The 19,367-nt window shown below is 34.9% G+C and overlaps 1 protein-coding gene across 1 annotated transcript in view; it reads left to right on the top strand.

Annotated features, from left to right (window-relative positions):
• Window positions 1–19,367, top strand: part of PIK3CA (phosphatidylinositol-4,5-bisphosphate 3-kinase catalytic subunit alpha) — a 54,806-nt gene that overhangs the window by 33,865 nt on the left and 1,574 nt on the right. Inside the window, exons 7-20 of the mRNA XM_067536468.1 lie at window positions 1,466–1,571; window positions 3,070–3,222; window positions 3,349–3,483; window positions 10,945–11,069; window positions 11,456–11,537; window positions 12,091–12,255; window positions 12,896–12,999; window positions 14,743–14,914; window positions 15,300–15,406; window positions 15,856–15,977; window positions 16,741–16,819; window positions 17,671–17,841; window positions 18,435–18,552; window positions 18,766–18,917. Of these exons, the coding sequence (XP_067392569.1) occupies window positions 1,466–1,571; window positions 3,070–3,222; window positions 3,349–3,483; window positions 10,945–11,069; window positions 11,456–11,537; window positions 12,091–12,255; window positions 12,896–12,999; window positions 14,743–14,914; window positions 15,300–15,406; window positions 15,856–15,977; window positions 16,741–16,819; window positions 17,671–17,841; window positions 18,435–18,552; window positions 18,766–18,917 (1,791 nt within the window). The remainder of the gene's footprint in view (window positions 1–1,465; window positions 1,572–3,069; window positions 3,223–3,348; window positions 3,484–10,944; window positions 11,070–11,455; window positions 11,538–12,090; window positions 12,256–12,895; window positions 13,000–14,742; window positions 14,915–15,299; window positions 15,407–15,855; window positions 15,978–16,740; window positions 16,820–17,670; window positions 17,842–18,434; window positions 18,553–18,765; window positions 18,918–19,367) is intronic.

Genomic DNA, 19,367 nt, shown 5'->3' with positions numbered 1-19,367 from the left:
TGAATGTATATTATATAATTAAGAGGCCTACCCAAATATATGGGTTATTGAAAAATAATTTCTCTCTCCTAGTAGTGTGGTTCAGTTTATCTTCAGTGTTAATATAGTGTATGGATGTTTGGAGAGGAAGTCTCTTTGGGAAAAGAATGATGGTAGGTGTTAGTCCAGAACATTATCATATTCACTAAAAAAGTCTCTCCATTCTTTGTCTTTAGCCCCTGGCTCTTCTCCAAACTATTTGGAAAGTATCCCTTAGCTAGCTAGGAAATTACTTTTTCTTCTTATGCTGTTGTACAGGAATTATTGCTATAGATGAGTGATTGTCAACTTTTTTTCATTTGCAGACCGTTACATTTCAAATGGACATGCAGACCCCTTTGGAAATCTTAGTCATATTCTGTGGACCCCCAGGGGTCTGCGGACCACACGTTGAAAACTACTGTTGTAAATTGTTGGCATTTAGTAAATACAAATACCAAATTTGTAGTGAAACTTAAAATACTGTGTGTGTGTTGTTTTTTTTTTTTTTTTTTTTTTAAAGTTATCATTCCTCGGAAAAGGAAGTGTACATTGGGGAGAGGAGGGCTGAGACACTGGTTGGTATTAAATGTAAAACTGACCAGTTGTGTATGACAATTTTTCATTCAGTTACTTCCTCTTAGGATTTATATCCTCAAAGTTTAATTTTTTTCCCCATTTGTCTGTGACAGTACTTCCTCTACACTTTTATGGGGTTTTTCTGTCCCATCAGGGAGCACCTATTTACATATTAATTATCATGTATTGAGGTGCTTAGATTTTTTTGCTTGACTTGAGCCTACAAAACTGCTTAGAAGTGTGGCTTTATATTGTAATGACTATAAAAATGGCATTGTGTTTGTCTCCCAATGATCCTAATATTGAGCTTACAAGTAGAAACACATTTTTTTTCTACTTATCAGCCCTTACTCAACTGGGCTCTGAGTCGCCAGCCAAGTTCTTTACTACTTATGCATCTTCATGAATAGTTAAAGATTTTGCAGGCCAAATTAAACCCTCAATAACAACCATGCAAACCCATGTCTTCAAACTAGGCCTACATTGACAAGTACAGTCAATGGGTCTGCTCAAGTTTTGATTGAATTTGGTAAACAATTCCGTCGATGATGCCCAAGAAGGAATAAAATCCAGCTCTTTCTCTGAGTGATGTTGGTTCTGCAGGGCTAACCAGAGTAAAAAGTGGTAAGGATTTACTTTGGTGACTCAAACCAGTAGATATGACTGAAAACATGCAGGTAGCTGATCCGTTGAGTCAGAAAGTGCCATTATGACGTAGTTGCTTTTCCAGAATAGAAATATATTTTTAATGCCCTTGGAGTAACAAATTCTGATTTCTGTATCATTTTGTGCCTATTTATTAACTAACAAGTGTACTGAGTTTTGTATGTTTTAACCTGGTTTTAATTTTACTTTTAAAATACCACAGATGGAATGAATGGCTGTCATATGACATGTACATTCCTGATCTCCCACGTGCTGCTCGGCTTTGCCTTTCCATCTGCTCTGTTAAAGGAAGAAAGGGGGCTAAGGAGGTAAAATATTTAATAATTTTAATAGTTCTAATATATTGTAAGGTAAAACTCCAGGCAGCCAAGTTTGGGAAGAACAGTTGGTCAACACTTCAATAGAAGTTGATCTCACCAAAATCTATTATTTTTCTTGAATTTTTATTTGATTACAATATCACCTAAAAAGTTTCTATATCTTAACTTTAATGATTGTTGACTACAAATTTTTTTTGTGACCTGAAATATTTTTATATTTTTATATATTATCAATGCAGCAATTGTGGTCTTTGAACAGAAAAGGTTAGGCCAAAATTTTCAAGTGTGGGTGCCTAAAGTTAGGTTCCTCAATCGATTCTTAGGCACCTTAAAAAGTACAATAAGTGTACAGGAGTGTGGGTGTGTTCAAATTTCTGAGCACTTGCATCACTTTTTGACTTACTTGGGAGTTGGGGATGCTAAGCACTTTTTAAAAAATCAGTAAGTTTTTACTGAGTTGCCCACATGTGGGTTTTGGATCCTAACTTTTTAAGCATTCAGGCTCAAAAACCTTGGGAGGGGTGGGGGTCTGATGTACCATCCATTTTTTTTTATTTGTTAGTTTGCAAGTGTATAAGACTTTGCAGTTTTGTGCAGTTGAAAATTTTTAAAAGACTTACTTGAGTAAAAAATCCTAGCAGGCAGCTGTAACGGTTTAGATTGTGTTCTTTAAAATGATTGTCACAGCAGCTGACAGGACAGATGTCAGGTAGCATAGTAACGGTGAATAAAAGAAGAGGAAAAAAAGGTTTGATGTCTCACAGGGAAAATATGCTACAACTTTCATAATTTGCTCATCTGCATATTTGATAATACATACTTTCACACATGTCTATCTTCACTTGACAGTAAGGGTTTAATAGCATAGACAGAATGCTATAATGATGTCTCATGACAAATCTTGTAATATGTTCTGTGGTATATTTTATAAATTAAGTATATTAATAAATAATTAAAAGTAGATTTGTCAAAATGAACAGAGTACAACTTGCAATGTAATTTGTGCTTTTTTAATTCTTTGCTTTGCTCTTTTTTCTAAATTAAAAATTAATTAATTACAGTATTATGTTATTTATTCATAAGAGCGAAGTTCTACTATGTGCTGTTTTCCTTAATCCAACTGATACCTGATATCCAAACAAGATAGCTGATTCATCATGCACATGCCTTTCATTGGCATGTATTATTTTCTGGTTTAGAAAATTTAGTAATCAAGATTTAACAAACAAGCAAATCTAATATGTAGGAAAAATAGTGGCTGTTAACTACATTGGCTTTCATTTTGATAAATTATAATATTTCTGATGTCCTATAGTGTCAATGCACTATAATGCAGATAGTGTTTTTATCTACTTTGATTGTATGATTCCATATTTCAGCTTTTCAAAAATCTTTTTCCTCCTTCCTTTATTCTTTGAAATCTGATATTGTACTGTAACGTGATCACTTTTAGTTTCATTTAATAATAATCATTTGATGTTTTAAGGAACACTGCCCGTTGGCTTGGGGAAATATAAACATGTTTGATTATACAGACACTCTTGTATCTGGGAAAATGGCTTTGAATCTGTGGCCTGTTCCTCATGGGCTGGAAGATCTGCTAAATCCCATTGGCGTTACTGGGTCAAATCCTAATAAGGTAAATTGATGTTTATATGCCAATGTCAGCCTTAGTAACACGCATCTACTTGTTAAGATTATAGTGTTTTTCTAATTTTTAATAAATTGCTTAACAGAACAATCATGAACATTCTTTTTTTCTCAGGAAACTCCATGTTTAGAGCTGGAATTTGATTGGTTTAGCAGCCCTGTAAAGTTTCCAGACATGACAGTGATTGAAGAACATGCCAATTGGACTATATCTCGAGAACTAGGGTTTAACTACAGCCATGCGGGGCTGGTAAGGGGAATTTCCTTTCCAGGATTAGTTACTAAAACTTTAAAATATTTGCACATTTTGAAGTGCTTCATTTGTGGGGGAAAATATATTTTATATCAGAATACATGAAGCCAAATTCATTTTTGATAAATACAAGACAAAAAGTGGCCAAAAAGTTGCAGTAAAACATATTGATGCTTCACTGATCAACCAAAACCTTTTAAGGGTAAAATTGTGTCTGACTGTGCAAACAGTTCTGGACTTTTTTCCCGGCTTATATAAACAACTTATCTGGATGTCTGAATGTTGGGTTAATTTTGCAAAAAATTTAATAGGGATAGATTCTCCATCAGTGGCACTATTTCTTTTAAATTTTCTTTTCCTCCCTTCCCTCCCATAATTTCTTGTCTGTTGTATATAGGCTTTGTCTTCAAAAAATCTTTATAGTCTGTAATATGCTTGTAACTCTGTATTTTCTTTGGCAATGTTGATCTCTAAGTTTTGTGTTCTACCAACTGTCACAAATTAACTTTAGCAGTTAGAGATATAGGGTCTTGATATAAGCTGAACCCCATATATTCTGTGATTTGGTGGCCTTGAAATTTACCATCAAATCTATCCCTTGCTTCAAATTGAGCTATCTTATTTAAATATATTTTTAGCCCTGATGATTAAGTAGAAAACCTTAAAAATGTGAATGAAAACCAGTTCACTGTTTTCTTCCTGAACAAATAGCTCTTAGATGTAAACTCATTCAAGGCAAAGGACTGTTGGCTGTGAAACCTAAAAATGGTAGTTTAGCTCCAGTTTACTTCACAATTCATGGGGCCATGAGTATATGGTGTAATCTTAGAAGACAGGGTCTAAATGCTTTTCCATACTATTTAGATTGTTTTATTTGTACATCCTTTTTGTTCTGGCCTGAGTGGCATGCCATCCCAAGAGCCAGGTCTCAGTGTCACTCAGTCATATTTGGCCTGGCTGCCTCAACAAATTTCCCTGAAATTAATTTGAAATGTTGGTCAGTATGGACTGCAGACTCTTCAAAATGCTTTCCCCTGCCCACCAGCATGATCTTGGTCTTGCTCGTGTTTAGCTTCTGCCAACTGTTCTTCATCCATGAGCTATCTCCAAGCATGGAGCCGCCCTGGTGGTAGTGGTATGGTCATTTGTTGTGAATAAGTGGGGCTGTGTATCGTCTACATATTGCAGACTCTTCCTGTTACCATTATTGGCCAAAACTTTCAAACTTGGATGCCTAGATTTATGTGCACTTTACCTTTTTTAAAACAAGCACACAGTGTTCAGACTTTGTATGTGCCTAAATATGGCATCCAATAAGGACTAAATTGTGCCTTTAAGACACATCCCTGACTAAGAGGGAAAAGGGTGATACAGTAACACCCCTGGGGGGGGGGAGGCCATCATGTCCAGGATGGATAGAAATTGATTATTTCTTTTGAAAACTAAAAGAATTTGTTTTTATTTATATCAGGTATTTTTGATTTTTATTTAAAATTTTTCTTCTAAATAATAAAACTCAAATGAAATCTGAATATAATACAAAACATGTTAAGTTCTAAACTACTTATCGCTTAGAACATTTAATTGAAAAGTAAATATGCTGAATCCATGAGCCTCTATCAAAAACTGAACTCAAGGCTGCTTTTTTATGAAGAATGGAAAAAAAAATCTAACTTTTGAGGTCAAGCTTTATGAATATGGCAGTAGGTCATGTATTGTATTAAGAGCTTGTTTTGTTTAATAAAATTAATTTTATGCGCTGTTGTGTGTGTTTAATTAAATTCCAGTTACAATTGTAATAACATTCTAAACAGCTTGACACAAATCATGGGCAAAAGTTAATTATCTAGTAAATAGGTAATATATCATTCACCATTTTCTAGCATTCTAAACATGTACAACTAATAAGAATCTGAAAATATTAAGCTATATAACTGCTTAAATAAATGTATATAATTATAATGTACCAAATCTAATGTAAAGGCTCTATTTAGTTGTAATCAACATGTTTAATGGTTATATAAACCAATGAGAACGCACCTCTCTTTAGAAAATAACTGAAGTACAAATGGAAAAGTTGGCTAAAATTGATTTAAATTGCCTTGATTTAAATCATTCCACCCTGATCAGATGTCCCTGAGGCTCAATATCTCCCCTCAGAGCCACAATGCATCCTTTCCTCCTCTGGAGGAGGAGTAATTTGTGATACCCCTTTATGTGAGGCAGCAGATATGCACCCCCAGCTTGGCCTGTAGACCTGTTGTGACCTCAGAGTGGATTGGAAGCCTCTGCTTCCCCACTCCCCACCTCCCAGTTTCTTTGTGCAGCCATGTCAGTCCTAGGAATGATCTAGCCCTAAATGGCCTGATTTTCAGAGGGGCTGAGAGAAGCTTGTAGGTGCTCAGTACCACTGACAGTCAGTTCATTTAATTAGGTGCCTAAAATTGGATTTAGTTGCTTAACTGTACAACATTGGCTCTATCATCACCACCATCATCATTACTGTTGTAACTTACATGATCAGAAGTGTGAAAGGAATAAGTTTACGCAGAAATAAAGACACAGTCCCTTCCTTGACAAACTTACTGTTTTAAATTATGGTGAGAAAGAGGAATGGGAAAGGGAAAAGGCGACAAAACTCACAAAAAATTAAGGTAATATGATTAATGTTACTCTATGAAACAACGGGTTTAGCAGTTGTGACAAACAGATTTTGGTAATATTATAGGAAGAGATGTGACAAGATTTGAAAAAGGCCTGCATGTGACAGGAGAAGGAAGGAGAGGCTTGTAAATCCATGTAAGATTAAGATAGTTTTGAGAGCTAGGTGGTCAACAGTATTAAAGGTAGCAAAGACTGAAGAGAATGAGTATAGTCCTTAGGATTGGCAAGGAAGAGGTCGTTAGTGACTATAGTGAGGGCAATTAGTGATTTCTAAAATATTCACATCTCCACAGTAGCTGAGACCTGTCTATCTAGGTTCTTACTTTGTGCCCATGACTGTGGTACCTTAAAATTACACAGCACTCTCCTGAATATCCTCATTTCTCTTTCTTCAACGTGAAAGTAGTAGTATGAACCAGGTGAGAGTTATGCTTTCACAATACTGTATTTTCTCCCATCTATATGACAGATTAGTAGTGGGGTCCTTTAATTATCACAGATAGACACAAATCTGCTCATTAATCACTAGTCCAGTGCAGATATAGGATGTCTATCTGAAACATATTTGTATCTTCTTGGTTGAGGACTGTAAATCTTGAAAGAACAGATACTACTTAATTTTTTAGATGATTTCTGGTTTCTTTAAGGCTCAAATATAACCATCTCAGTACTATTTCTTCTATCTTTAGCTGAAACTAGAAAGAGCAGAGAGGTATAAGTTCTAATAGTTTTGAAAGGCACAACAAAGATATGATACATTTTGAATGTCAAAAAATATTCAGGGTTTGTTTTTCAAGGTTAGGGTGATGAGTTAGGTGGGTGTTTATTTCTTATTGAACTAGCTTGCTCGTCCCTATAATACTCAGGAGTGAGATCATAGTAATTTGAGCTTGAGAAAGGTGTATTGGTATCCAATTCCATTTCCGTGTCAATCCAATGATGCTACTCTCTCTCCTTTTTCTCCTTTTGTGCTTTTTCACACTGCTCCCTACTAAAACTCTAAGAACCACCCACTTCTTGACTGCCAAGTACCCCCTTGCTGCTCTTTCTAATCCATCTTTAAAACATTTTTCATAAAATCTTCCTAAATTTGTCTTATCACTATTGATATCTCCATACCACCATACTGTTGTCCCTTGTATTGCCTTACCTGTTTTAATTTGTAAGCTCTTTGGAGCAGGAGCTGTGTGTTCTGTAAAGTACCATGTGTGTTTATGGCTGTATAATAGTAATAATGTCAAGTAACTTGAAAATAAAACTTTGGATATACAAGACAATGCATGCTACACATTCAAGATGACATTGGCTTAGCGTTTAGTGTTACCCATATACTTGTCAAAAATTTTAAACAAGTTCGTCCCAAATGCTGTGGAAGCCACCAGGCCAAGTTACCAGAGTGTTATTCTATAAAACATCTTCTGTTAACATACAAAACAATATACATGTATTTTTGTTTAATTTTGAAATGCACTACATTGCACTTTTAACCAATAAATCAGTAGCAATATTTAAGATCAAGTATAGATACTGTTATAATGGAGCATTTATAGATCCATTGTTATCTCAAATATTTAAGAAGATTTCTCAAATATTAAATTTATATATTATCTACTTTACTGTCCCACACTTCGTAGAATTTCAAGTTTTTGATGTTGACCTCAACAGGATAAATGCATTTTCCCACTGGGCTTGACCTAAACCATGAACTTTCTGACCTAATATACAGGTACATTTTGTCTTATGATCCAACATGTTCAAATAGTTTTAAATCTTACTTTACGGTGATATTGAGCGAAGGTCAAGAAAATGTTGTGATTTTTTCCAAATTTATAGTGAATTAAAAGCAAATCTAGATTTGAACTGAGCTTCTTGATTTCTACTCACTTTCTGAAACCATTATGCTACATCAGATTTACGAGGGGCACTATCAACTTGAAATTGAGCCAGTTTTGAAAAATGAGCTACCCCTTTCCTAAATCCACTTGCTGATTTGTATAGTATGCAAACCAATTTCCTTTTTCCTTTTTATTTTTTTTTTTCTCTGTCTGGTTGCTTTTTATCATACCCACACAAACAAGAGGGAAAACTAAATGACTTGCACAGGAAAATGTGTATAGTCAGTTCACTCGATGCTGTCAAATGCACAAAGAAACAAACTGAAAAATCCTTTTTCTATAATCACTGAGTTACAGTAATCTTCATTGTTTAGAACAGCTGCAGCTATAAAAGAAATCTGAGAAGTGATTGGTTTGTTTTGAGTTGATGCTTTTACTCTAGACAGTAACGTGTGCTAGTTCTATTTCCTTATTTCAAATGGGTTTTTTTATTTGGCTTTGTTCTACTTGCAATGAGCCTCTACCAGAAGCTAGATAAATATATGCTTTTTATCATTTTTTTTTATAAATAGTACATACATACATGATTTTTTGTATATGATTTTTGATATAGCTTACATTGAGTTATGGCCCGTTCCTGGCATGAATCCTTTATCCACTAACTTCTCTCCCATAATTCTCTCATTTTAGCTTTTTCATAGAGGCTCTTGCCATAACGTCAACTGTATATCCTAGTTTTTGTTGTGAACAAGACATTTGGAATAAACATTATTGTGCTATAGCTGTTACATGTTCTATTAAAAAAACATCTCCACTGGTGGCAGTTCTAAAGAATTTGCCTCTTCCCATATCTGACTCCAGTTCACTTGCTTCAGAAGCTGCACCCAGAAAAATGCATAGCCTAGAGTAGCTGGAATTAGGTGGGAGATGGGTGGGGAACAAGTCAAGGAGGGATTTTCAGTAGATATGGGCTGCAAGGAAGTGCGGTATGTTGATTCTTCTTGGAAATACCCATGACCTAATGTAAGGCATTTTAAATGTCCCCATATAACATCATGATGGATGTCTTTCTTTTGTGAGTAACTATAATACAGGTTTTGGTTTTTTTTTTTAAAAAAAAGTGAATAAAGCTGAAGGCAAAGTATAATACTTCCAATCTTAAGTATATATTATGTATCTTTTTTTAACGGGCATAAGTAGCAGTATGTTCTAATCTGTCAGCTCCTTCTATGTTAAAATATTTTATGTACATTTTAAGGCATAATATTCTTTAAAAGACAAAACAATATCTGTCTCTGTCTGGGAGATTCTATTTTTCTTTATCTCTCAAATAAGAACCAACCACAGTTACAGAAAAATCTTTCTACCAATATGTTCTAGGTAGTTCCATAATGATGTTACCCAGTAATCTATCTGAATGTGGGTTTCTGCCAACAAAATGGGGACTTCAGACAAAATTTAGTATTTAATGTAGATTTGACTTGACCAAGAGACTTACTCTTCACTTTTCATTTTGCCATATTTTAGAACAACTATGAATCCTGAAGATCTCAAAATATGAATTCATATTTAAAGATGTGTGCAGCTGAATAAAATTAGTATTTTTGAAGCATCAGTTTCCTAAATAAATAAATTTTAAAAATGATAGCACATGAGACTAGAGCTGAATGACTGATTTTTCAGTTTGCTGACTGTACCAAAAAAAGTGGGAGAAATTTTGTTTTGAGTTGACCCAAAACCAGAAACTTTTGAATTTTTAGACAGTTTTAAAAAAAAAAATAATTTTGATTTTGGGCTTCTTTTTTGCTGCTACTTATTTTTAAATTTCATTGTTTTTTATTTAATCCAGTCATTTTGAATCCAAAAATCAAAATTTTTTATTTTTAAAATGTCATAACAAAACATTTTGAATTTAAGATTTTTTTTGTTTGTTTTTTTCATCTGAAACAATTGAGCAAATTTGACACAAATTCACAAAATGTCTCAATCCACCCAAATCTTTTTTTTGGTGGAAACAAGTCTGATGAACAATTGTGGCTTATGCTAAAGAGCATACCAAATCCTACATCACTCAAACCCCTTACAAATTCTGTCTTTTTGCAATACCAACAATTCTACAAACAAAATATCAGAAGCTCCATTACCCTGGCATCATTCTATAAAACTAAGAAGTTTTACACCAACCATAGACTAAAAGTTGCTAAATTATGGGAGAAATAAAGAAGGGGTAAAGGAGTCATGAGTGACCACGCAGGTTTATTTGATTTTGTATCTATAAAATGCATCTGTGTAACAGGCTCTGAGCACATGAAACGAAACTAACTGGACTCAATCCCAGTATGCACCCAGTTCTCCTGTGGGTTACTTTGAATGTCCCTACCCATTTGGGGATTCTGTTCAGCTTTAATGAACACAGGCTTTACAGTCACATTGGAAATCAATTTGAAACTCTCCTCCTGATTTTCAAAGCTTTCTGGACATGTTCCACACTTCCTCTCTGACATCATATTCACCTATTTTTTTCCCACACTGCTCTTCCAGTCTTGGCTTTTTCTCTGTCCCCTTCCAGCAGATTTCCTGAACAGTTTGATAAATGGGGGTGGGGTTGTCACTTTCATCTTGTGCTTTACAGGGTTCTTGCTAGTCTCTCATTTGATGGTAGTGTGCCAACTGCTGTTGTCCCTCTATCCAGCTAATTTCCTTGGACTGATATCCCTGCCCATGGTGGTGGTTGTAAGCAGTTACAAAAATCAAAGCACTGTAAAGCTAGCGCTTTTCCATCTTTTTTTTTTAATATAAAAGACTGCTGCATTCTTGCATTGAAAGAAACAACAAACTAGCAGATTTTTAAAAATAGACTATAAATATTGCTACACTATATAAAAATGTTTGTCCGGTATGTAGTTTACATGAGAGCAGAAAGAAGCGTGCAAGGGTAATGTACCATTTTCTTTTACAGAGTAACAGGATAGCTAGAGATAATGAATTAAGAGAAAGTGACAAAGAGCAACTCCGTGCAATTTGTACACGAGACCCTCTGTCTGAAATCACTGAGCAAGAGAAGGACTTCCTTTGGAGCCACAGGTATAAAGAATCATAAAGATGTGGTTCTGGAATTCTCTAATTTTACAAAACACCTAATTGACTTGAATTCTGACCCAGTTGTTCAATACGTTCTGCCTTGCTGTGGTTAGCATTTTAGGAAAGCGTATATTACATTTTTATAAGCCTACGGAGGAAAGCAGGTGATAGAAGTAATCTTATGTGCTTCAATTCTGCAAATTTACCTGCATGGACAGACACCGTATCCATGCAGAGCCCTGCTGACTCAGCGGGTCTCTGCAGGCATAAAGGTGGATAATATTTCAGGATTGAGGGCCATTGAGATTAGTTTTCTGTAATCAAATAAATCTATTTACTGTTTACCTCTACTTGTATGTGAAAGTTACATTTTTTTTTCTCTTTTACAGACACTATTGTGTAAATACCCCAGAAATTCTGCCAAAATTACTTTTGTCTGTTAAATGGAACTCTAGAGATGAAGTAGCCCAGGTAATCTACTGCATTCAAGAAACTTCACTAAAATACATAATTTTAAACATAGTATATTTTTTATTGTCAAAATGATTTTCTTCAACTTGCATGAAAGTGAGTAATAGTTGGAGTTAGAGTATATTCTGCTAGTGCAACCCATTGGTTGGTGTGCGTTGTGTCCCCTTTGTGCCTCATCCAAAAATGATATTGTCTGTTACAGCTAATGGTTCTGAGCCTGGCTGTTAGCTCAAGAGACTTATGCTTTTACCTCTAGAGGTCCCTGGTTCAATCCCTGATGCACTGCTGACCAGTGGGTTACACATGGTTGACATGACTATCGGATGACTGAGATTGTAATTCTTACCATAGCTTTTTTTAATAGTGGATAAAATATTTAGCAGGTTGTAGTTTTACATCGAGTTAGCCATTTTTGAGATCTAAAGAATAAATTCAGTTTTTAAACAGGAAAATGGTTGCTGGTACTTCCACAGGTCTATTTCACAATTATTGTTTTGTTCATGCAACTGCATAAAATGTCTGGGTTATGTTGCGTTGTTTTTGTTGTACTCAGATGTACTGCTTGGTAAAAGATTGGCCTCCAATCAAGCCAGAACAGGCAATGGAGCTTTTGGACTGTAATTACCCAGACCCAATGGTGCGAGCGTTTGCAGTTCGGTGTCTGGAGAAGTATTTGACAGATGACAAACTATCTCAGTACTTAATCCAGCTAGTACAGGTACACTGCACGTTTTGTTAAATAAGAGGTTCTTTTTATGCATTAATTGTTGTTGACCATTTGTTTTTAATTGTTGCTTCTTAAATCTGATGTAGCAAGAAGAGAAGAAATCTTGACAAACAGTAATTGCTTGGTGATTCTGAGGAATAGATAATAAATATAGTAGGTGCAACCTTGAAAGATCAAACCTGGTTTATTTTACTGTAATAGAACATGAGGTGTTAAGACCCTGCAAAGAGATACAGAGGTGTTCTACTGCCTCACATTGGCAACCAGACCCATTTGTCTTCCCGTAGCATGGAATTATGGGCAAGTGCCCTGAAGAGGCAATCCTAGAAACCTTAGCAAGATGAGGTTAAAATTTGGTTGGTGTCAGTGAAGTTAACAATAAAGGAAGTGTCAGATAGGTGGTAAATTTGGACCTTATCCAGCGTATGTACTGTTAGGCAGGGTTGGAACAGTCCCTGCTAACATTTACAAATACTAAAATATGAGGGCTAGACATTCTTGAATTAAAAAATCCTTTTCCAAAATGTGGCTCTTCTTTTATGTCATATGTCTGGCTGTGTATTATCCATTGGAATATTAGCAAAATGACAGCTACCGTTCCAAATTCTTGTTTCTTCTTACCCATAAATAGGTTTTGAAATATGAGCAATATTTGGATAATCTGCTGGTGAGATTTTTACTCAAGAAGGCTCTGACCAATCAAAGGATAGGACACTTTTTCTTTTGGCACTTAAAGTAAGTTTGTTTGGGAAGCTTTTTGCATAATGGTGGGGTTTCTATATACCACAGTAGTTAGAGGTATGAAATGTCAGACTAAAATAGCTTTTTTTTTTTTTTTTTTTTTTTTTTTTTTTTTTTTAAAGGACGTTACCTACTTTAAGTTTTATGTCTTTATATAAGCAGCATGACTCCTCAAACAAAATTAGTTCTCACATCTGTGGTCAATTTGTGTCTAGAAGTTCAAAAAGATACAGGAGATAATGGACTATATATTAGGTTTTTTTTATAGTACAGTATTGTATCTAAGGTAGGAATGTCATGTTCAGTCATTGAAGAGAACTGAATTCCTTCTCTGATGGGCTGAGGGTATAAATTTAGGGCCATATACAAAGATCAATAACTTTTAGTTATTTATTTGTTCAGTACTTTCTTGTTGCATGTAGTACCAGTAGCTATGCGCTCCTTTAAGACCATCATTCTTTGTCTTTCTTCCCCAGCCTCTCTTCTGTTTCTTTCCATCCGTCCTGTCCTCTAGTTAATGTTTACTGAAGGAGTCACTCTGGCTTACTGTATAATTCATGTATTCTGTTCCTATGGTTAAATCTTTGTTGCTACATTACATAGTTGTTCCACTTTGTTTTTCTGCTTAGATCGCTGCTGAAAGTGTAATGAAAAGTTTAAATGAAAACCATCTTTTTTTTTAAATCTAAATTTCAATGTCAGTGATTGTTGTCATTTGTATATACCCAGTTATTAACTACTTAGACTGTGATTATCAATAAATTCCACATGAACATTGCCACTGTAGATAATTAGTTCATATCAATTCCTAGCTTTCTAAATTTAAGATATTTCAAATTACTTTTATATGCAAGATTCTTTTTAAATTGTCTGTTGTGAACAATGTGGTAATCGTGTGTGTGGGGTGGGGGGGATATAGATACATACACACACACACACACCTGTGAGTTTTGAGATTACTGTGCTCATGGCTAAAGAGTAAGTAAGAGTTAAATCAGCCATAGTTAACTTACTGGTCTAGGAACCAAAAGTAATGGCTGTAGACAGTCCCAAAGCACAGTACTCAAATGGATAATAGGGCTGATAATTCCGTGGAGGTTAACCTCACCAATGTGGAATTGGGCTGGCTGATCCCATTGCAGGGGAGTGCAAGAGCTCAGCTTGACACCCTCAGGGTTTCAAGGCAGGAACTTGCAAACATAGAAATAGACTACAGTTGAAAAGCTGAGCTTCTGAGTCAGAGGGGGATAGAGGGTCTGTAGAGAAGCAAGCAGTAACTCAGTTCCTGGGAAAACAGGGTGGATACCAAGACTAAATTGATACCAAAACTAGGCCTACCTAGTTGCATGAGGCAAATTCTACGTTTGGATAAGACAGTATGCTTTAGTTGTTTGTAACCCTTTTCTCTCTGCTTGTTATGGTCCTATGGGTAAATAAATCACACTCTGTTTTGAATAAGCTATTCTGTCACTGTGTTTACCAGGGGGTCACAACTCCAGAAATGGGGTCTTCAGCAGGGACCAAAACCAGTTGGACCTGCTGAGGTAATATGGGTGGTAAGCAGGAGGTGCTGTAGTGTGGTCAGTTCAGTCTGAAAGTGGGCTGAATCATGGGATTCAGTTCTGAGAGAAGTGCAGCTGTAGGCCTGTGCCTTAGAAATGGTGCCCACTGAAAGAAAGGGCACAGGGACAGCATCAATTCTAAACCATAATATCTGTAAATGTTCTCTTTTGATAGATCTGAAATGCACAATAAAACTGTAAGCCAGAGATTTGGTTTACTTTTGGAGTCCTACTGTCGAGCATGTGGGATGTACCTAAAACATTTGAGCAGGCAGGTAGAAGCTATGGAAAAACTGATAAACCTCACAGATATTCTCAAACAGGAGAAGAAGGATGAGACACAAAAGGTATCACTGCTATTAGAATACAAGAATTAAATATGTTTAATAGTAGTTTAATAAGAATTGGGTCTTTATTTGGTTAGTTAAAACAGTGTGGTATTGTTTGCTCCAGTAGATAACAGAATTCCTTAATACATGGTGAGAATATTTGTACTGTACTCACTGTTGTTGGCCAGTTGACTGTCATTTTTATATAGAATTTACATCATACAACTCAGGTGATGTAAAAATTATGCTTCAGTTCTGGTGATATGTGGCTAATATGAGATTGTTTTTTGGTTTTTTTTTAACACTTGCATTACACAAAATTACAGTTTAAACCAAAATTGCAACCCGGCATACACATCTTTCTCATATAATCAAAAAGCTCTCAAATGTGATTGTCCTTCAGGTGCAGATGAAGTTTCTTGTTGAACAAATGAGGCGGCCAGATTTCATGGATGCTTTACAAGGGTTTATCTCTCCGCTTAACCCTGCTCATCAGCTGGGAAATCTCAGGTATGTTTTTCCCTTTTGGAACTTGTCAAGATATTTAAGTATATCATTTTTCTGAAATTAGTGTGTCTTGGAAAAGATTTTAAAATTGCAAATGTACTAAGAAAATTGTGTAGTGGATTTTTTTTTTAACCATAAGCCAGTAGCATCAGTAAAACAACTTTAAGTGACCACAGAATAATAAGTGTGTGTTTGCAGTTTTTGTGAGGAGCCTTATTATTTGGACAGAAGTGATGCTGCCTGAGGATCCATCACAGGCAGCACGAGCTAGTGTACTGCTTGCTTTAAATTTAAAACTCAAGAATAAAGATAGTTGTTAATTAACTATCCATCTCTGCCCATCACAGTGTCATATCAGCCATAAGTGTTGGGGGGAAGGAAAAGTAGAGATAGGAGGAATATTACATAAACACCATTCAATTATTTAGAAGAAATCTCTTGTCATTTTGTAGGCTTGAGGAGTGCAGGATTATGTCTTCTGCAAAAAGGCCACTGTGGTTGAACTGGGAAAACCCGGATATTATGTCTGAACTGTTATTTCAGAACAATGAGATCATCTTTAAAAATGGAGATGGTAAGGACACAAAATGCATATATGTCCTGGTTAACATATCCTAGAGAATTGTGTGTTTATATTTAGACTTCTATTCTCATATGTTGCCTGTTGATTTAAAGTTTTTTCTAAATAATTTATGGAATGCATGTTAAAGAAATAAACATACATTGTTTGGCTTCACTAATTGGTGTTTCTTAAGAAATAGGCATTTAAGAAAATAAGTATTTATGTTCAGACAAACACATGCACAACATTTTTGTAGCTATACTTCTAGACTATGCAAACACTCATTCTCTTTTATAACAATATTTTGAACTGTTTTTTCCTTTTAGAACATGACTCATATGCACTGTACTTTCCATAGTATTGAAACTGATTTGTCTAATATTTTTGTAGTGTCACTCTTAGTGATTAACATAATATTATTAACTATAATACTACTTTTCAAATTTTTAAAAAAGCTTTAGAATATTTGCTGTCATTTTTAAAGTAGACGAACATTATCTATCTCATTAATTGGATTGGTTTAAAAGTTATATATTAGTAATCTATCTTGAAACTGACTCAACACTTTTGTATTAATTCCTAAACTTTAAAGGTTGTATTTGACTTCTGCATAATGAGGTAATATATTTTAGAGAACATAACTTTAGTAAAATACACAACCTACTATCCCAGTCCAAAATGTATTGGGGGAAAAAACTAAATAAAATGGCATGTTACCAAAAGCTTTCCTTCTGATCTTATAAAATCCTTATCTGTATGTACTTGAATATTTCAGATTTACGTCAGGATATGCTGACACTTCAGATCATTCGAATTATGGAAAACATCTGGCAAAATCAGGGTCTTGATCTTCGGTAAGCAACAACATATTCTCAAGTGCCATCCTTAATGTTTTCTATTTAACTTAATTACCACAGATGGTTCCTTTCCATTCCCACGAATAATACATTTAATACAAATTATTTTAAGTAAGCATGTTTCTGTATGTTATACTGTAACTTCTATAGCTTCAAAATATTGGGGTCTATAAACTGATCACTGCCTTATGTGAAAATTATTTTGGTGGTCTTTCCAGTTCCAGGGATGGCTATCAATAAGACTAGTTTAAGACCAGCATTGCTGCTGTTCGTGGGTTTCTATTACAATTTTATTATAATGTCAGGTAATAGCTCTGGAAATTTATTTTTAAGATACCATGTGGGCTTTTCTTAAGCATTATTCTGCATTATGTGTTTATGGTAGCATTGGGTGTGCTGAATGTTCCTTCTCTTAAAGTCTGGAGACTGCCCTGTCCTGAGTATTAAAGTCTGAAGATCTGTACTGAAATATATCTTGTTAAATCTACCTACATTTTGAAAGTTCCATTAATGATTTTTTATAATATTCAGAAGCTGTTAGTAATTTTCAGCTTAAGTCTTTTCCCAGTATAAAACTAGAAAATATATTGCCAGGTGCAGTGGCCATAGAGTCAGGCACATTATGGGTGCCCTAATGTTCTTGCACTTTTTTTTTTTTCTCACAATACTTCTGTTATACAACTGTGGTTTTCAAATGGCTTTTCAGCAGATCCCTATGGAGTAAAGCCAGTAATAGGTGGTATTGATCTTATTAAGGTTACTAATCAGAACATGAATATTTTGTATTGTTAAAATGCTTGCTGTCTGAAAATTTGCTCTTTAGAAAAAAAATTTTTTTTTTCTTCTAGGATGTTGCCTTATGGCTGTTTGTCTATTGGTGATTGTGTAGGACTAATTGAGGTGGTGAGAAGCTCTCACACCATTATGCAGATTCAGTGTAAAGGTGGTCTAAAGGGTGCGTTGCAGTTCAACAGTCACACGTTACATCAATGGCTCAAGGACAAGAACAAAGGAGAAATGTGAGTTTTTACTTTTCATTTACTTTATTCTCCTTTTTAATTCACCTGTTCTTTGTTTTGTTTTGTTGGGTTTTTTTACGGAAGCCTCAAAACAGAAATATTTAATTGCCACTCTTCTTGAAGTGGGAAACTAAGTCATTGATATTCCACCCTCGTATTTGTGTATCCATAACTCTCCTCTTGAGGTTAATTGAGACATTGTGTGATATTCTTGTGACAATGCAACAGTTGGCAAAAAATTGGCAATTTAAGATACACACTTGCACAAATATATGGTTTAAATCTGAATTTGCATTGGTAGCTAATCAAAGTGAAAATTTCTATTCAGTGTTTCTTAAGAAAGTTGCTGCAATGGTGAGTTTATTATTTTGTGATCTTACTACAGGTATTGTTGTATCCTAAGAATGCCGAATCTTTTCATAGATTTTTTTTTTTTTTTTTATTCAGTGTAATGATAAAATCCAAGAAGTTTTTATTTGAGTTGGCTTCATTGAGCTAGTATACACATATCCAGCTCTTCATTACATGCATGTTGTTTCTGTACTTCTGTGGTGTTAGAACTTCAGAAGAATAATGCCCCCTGTTTTCAACAGGTATGATGCAGCTATTGATTTGTTTACACGCTCTTGTGCTGGCTATTGTGTTGCTACCTTCATATTGGGAATTGGTGATCGTCACAATAGTAACATAATGGTGAAAGATGATGGACAAGTGAGTTACTATTTTGCAAAAACATTTCTCTACAGATATTCAATTATGTAATATGTCATCTTTCATTTGGCTGATGTATAGATGCTAATTGTATGGCATAGTGTTGTTTGGATCACAAATCCAAGCAAAAACTAGATGAACTGATGCTATTATGAAAGCTGTTTAAATAAGGAAAATAATTTTAAAATATAACCATTTTCTCCCTCTTTAAAGTTGTTTCACATTGATTTTGGACACTTTTTGGATCACAAGAAGAAAAAGTTTGGTTACAAACGAGAGCGTGTCCCATTCGTCTTAACGCAAGATTTCTTAATAGTTATTAGTAAAGGAGCCCAAGAATGTACCAAAACAAGGGAATTTGAAAGGTAAGCCTTTTTTTAAGTGAGCTGCTATTTCACATATTTGATCAGTTTTTGTATATATTTGGGTATATCTTGCAGCAAAATTTCTTGATATAATAAAGTACTGTTAATATTCTCAGCTTTCACCTGAATCAAATTATGTGTTATAGACCCTATACGGATACGTGTAGAGCTTAATGTATCAAAGAAACATAAGGCGGGCATCTAATTCTACACTAATTCAGTTGTGGGATACAAATCTGTCTCTCAAATTGTCCACCAGGATAGATCTTTGTATGGTATCTTAGCATTCAAGTCCTGTGGGCCTGATCCCTCAAGATGCTGAGCTTTCTCTACTCCCACTGACTTTGCTGGATCAGACATATATATAACCACTTAAGGTTACTTGATTTAAAAAATGTAATTTTACTCAAGTTTTAGAACTACTACTGACCTTGGTAAATTTCACTGCTC

Source organism: Emydura macquarii, unplaced genomic scaffold, assembly GCF_026122565.2.
Source record: "Emydura macquarii macquarii isolate MOO-44397 ecotype Brisbane River unplaced genomic scaffold, CSIRO-AGI_Emac_v2 contig_3603, whole genome shotgun sequence".
NCBI classification, from domain to species: Eukaryota; Metazoa; Chordata; order Testudines; family Chelidae; genus Emydura; species Emydura macquarii.
The sequence above is the reverse complement of the archived record's forward strand: the minus strand, read 5'-3'. Positions and strand labels throughout refer to the sequence as shown.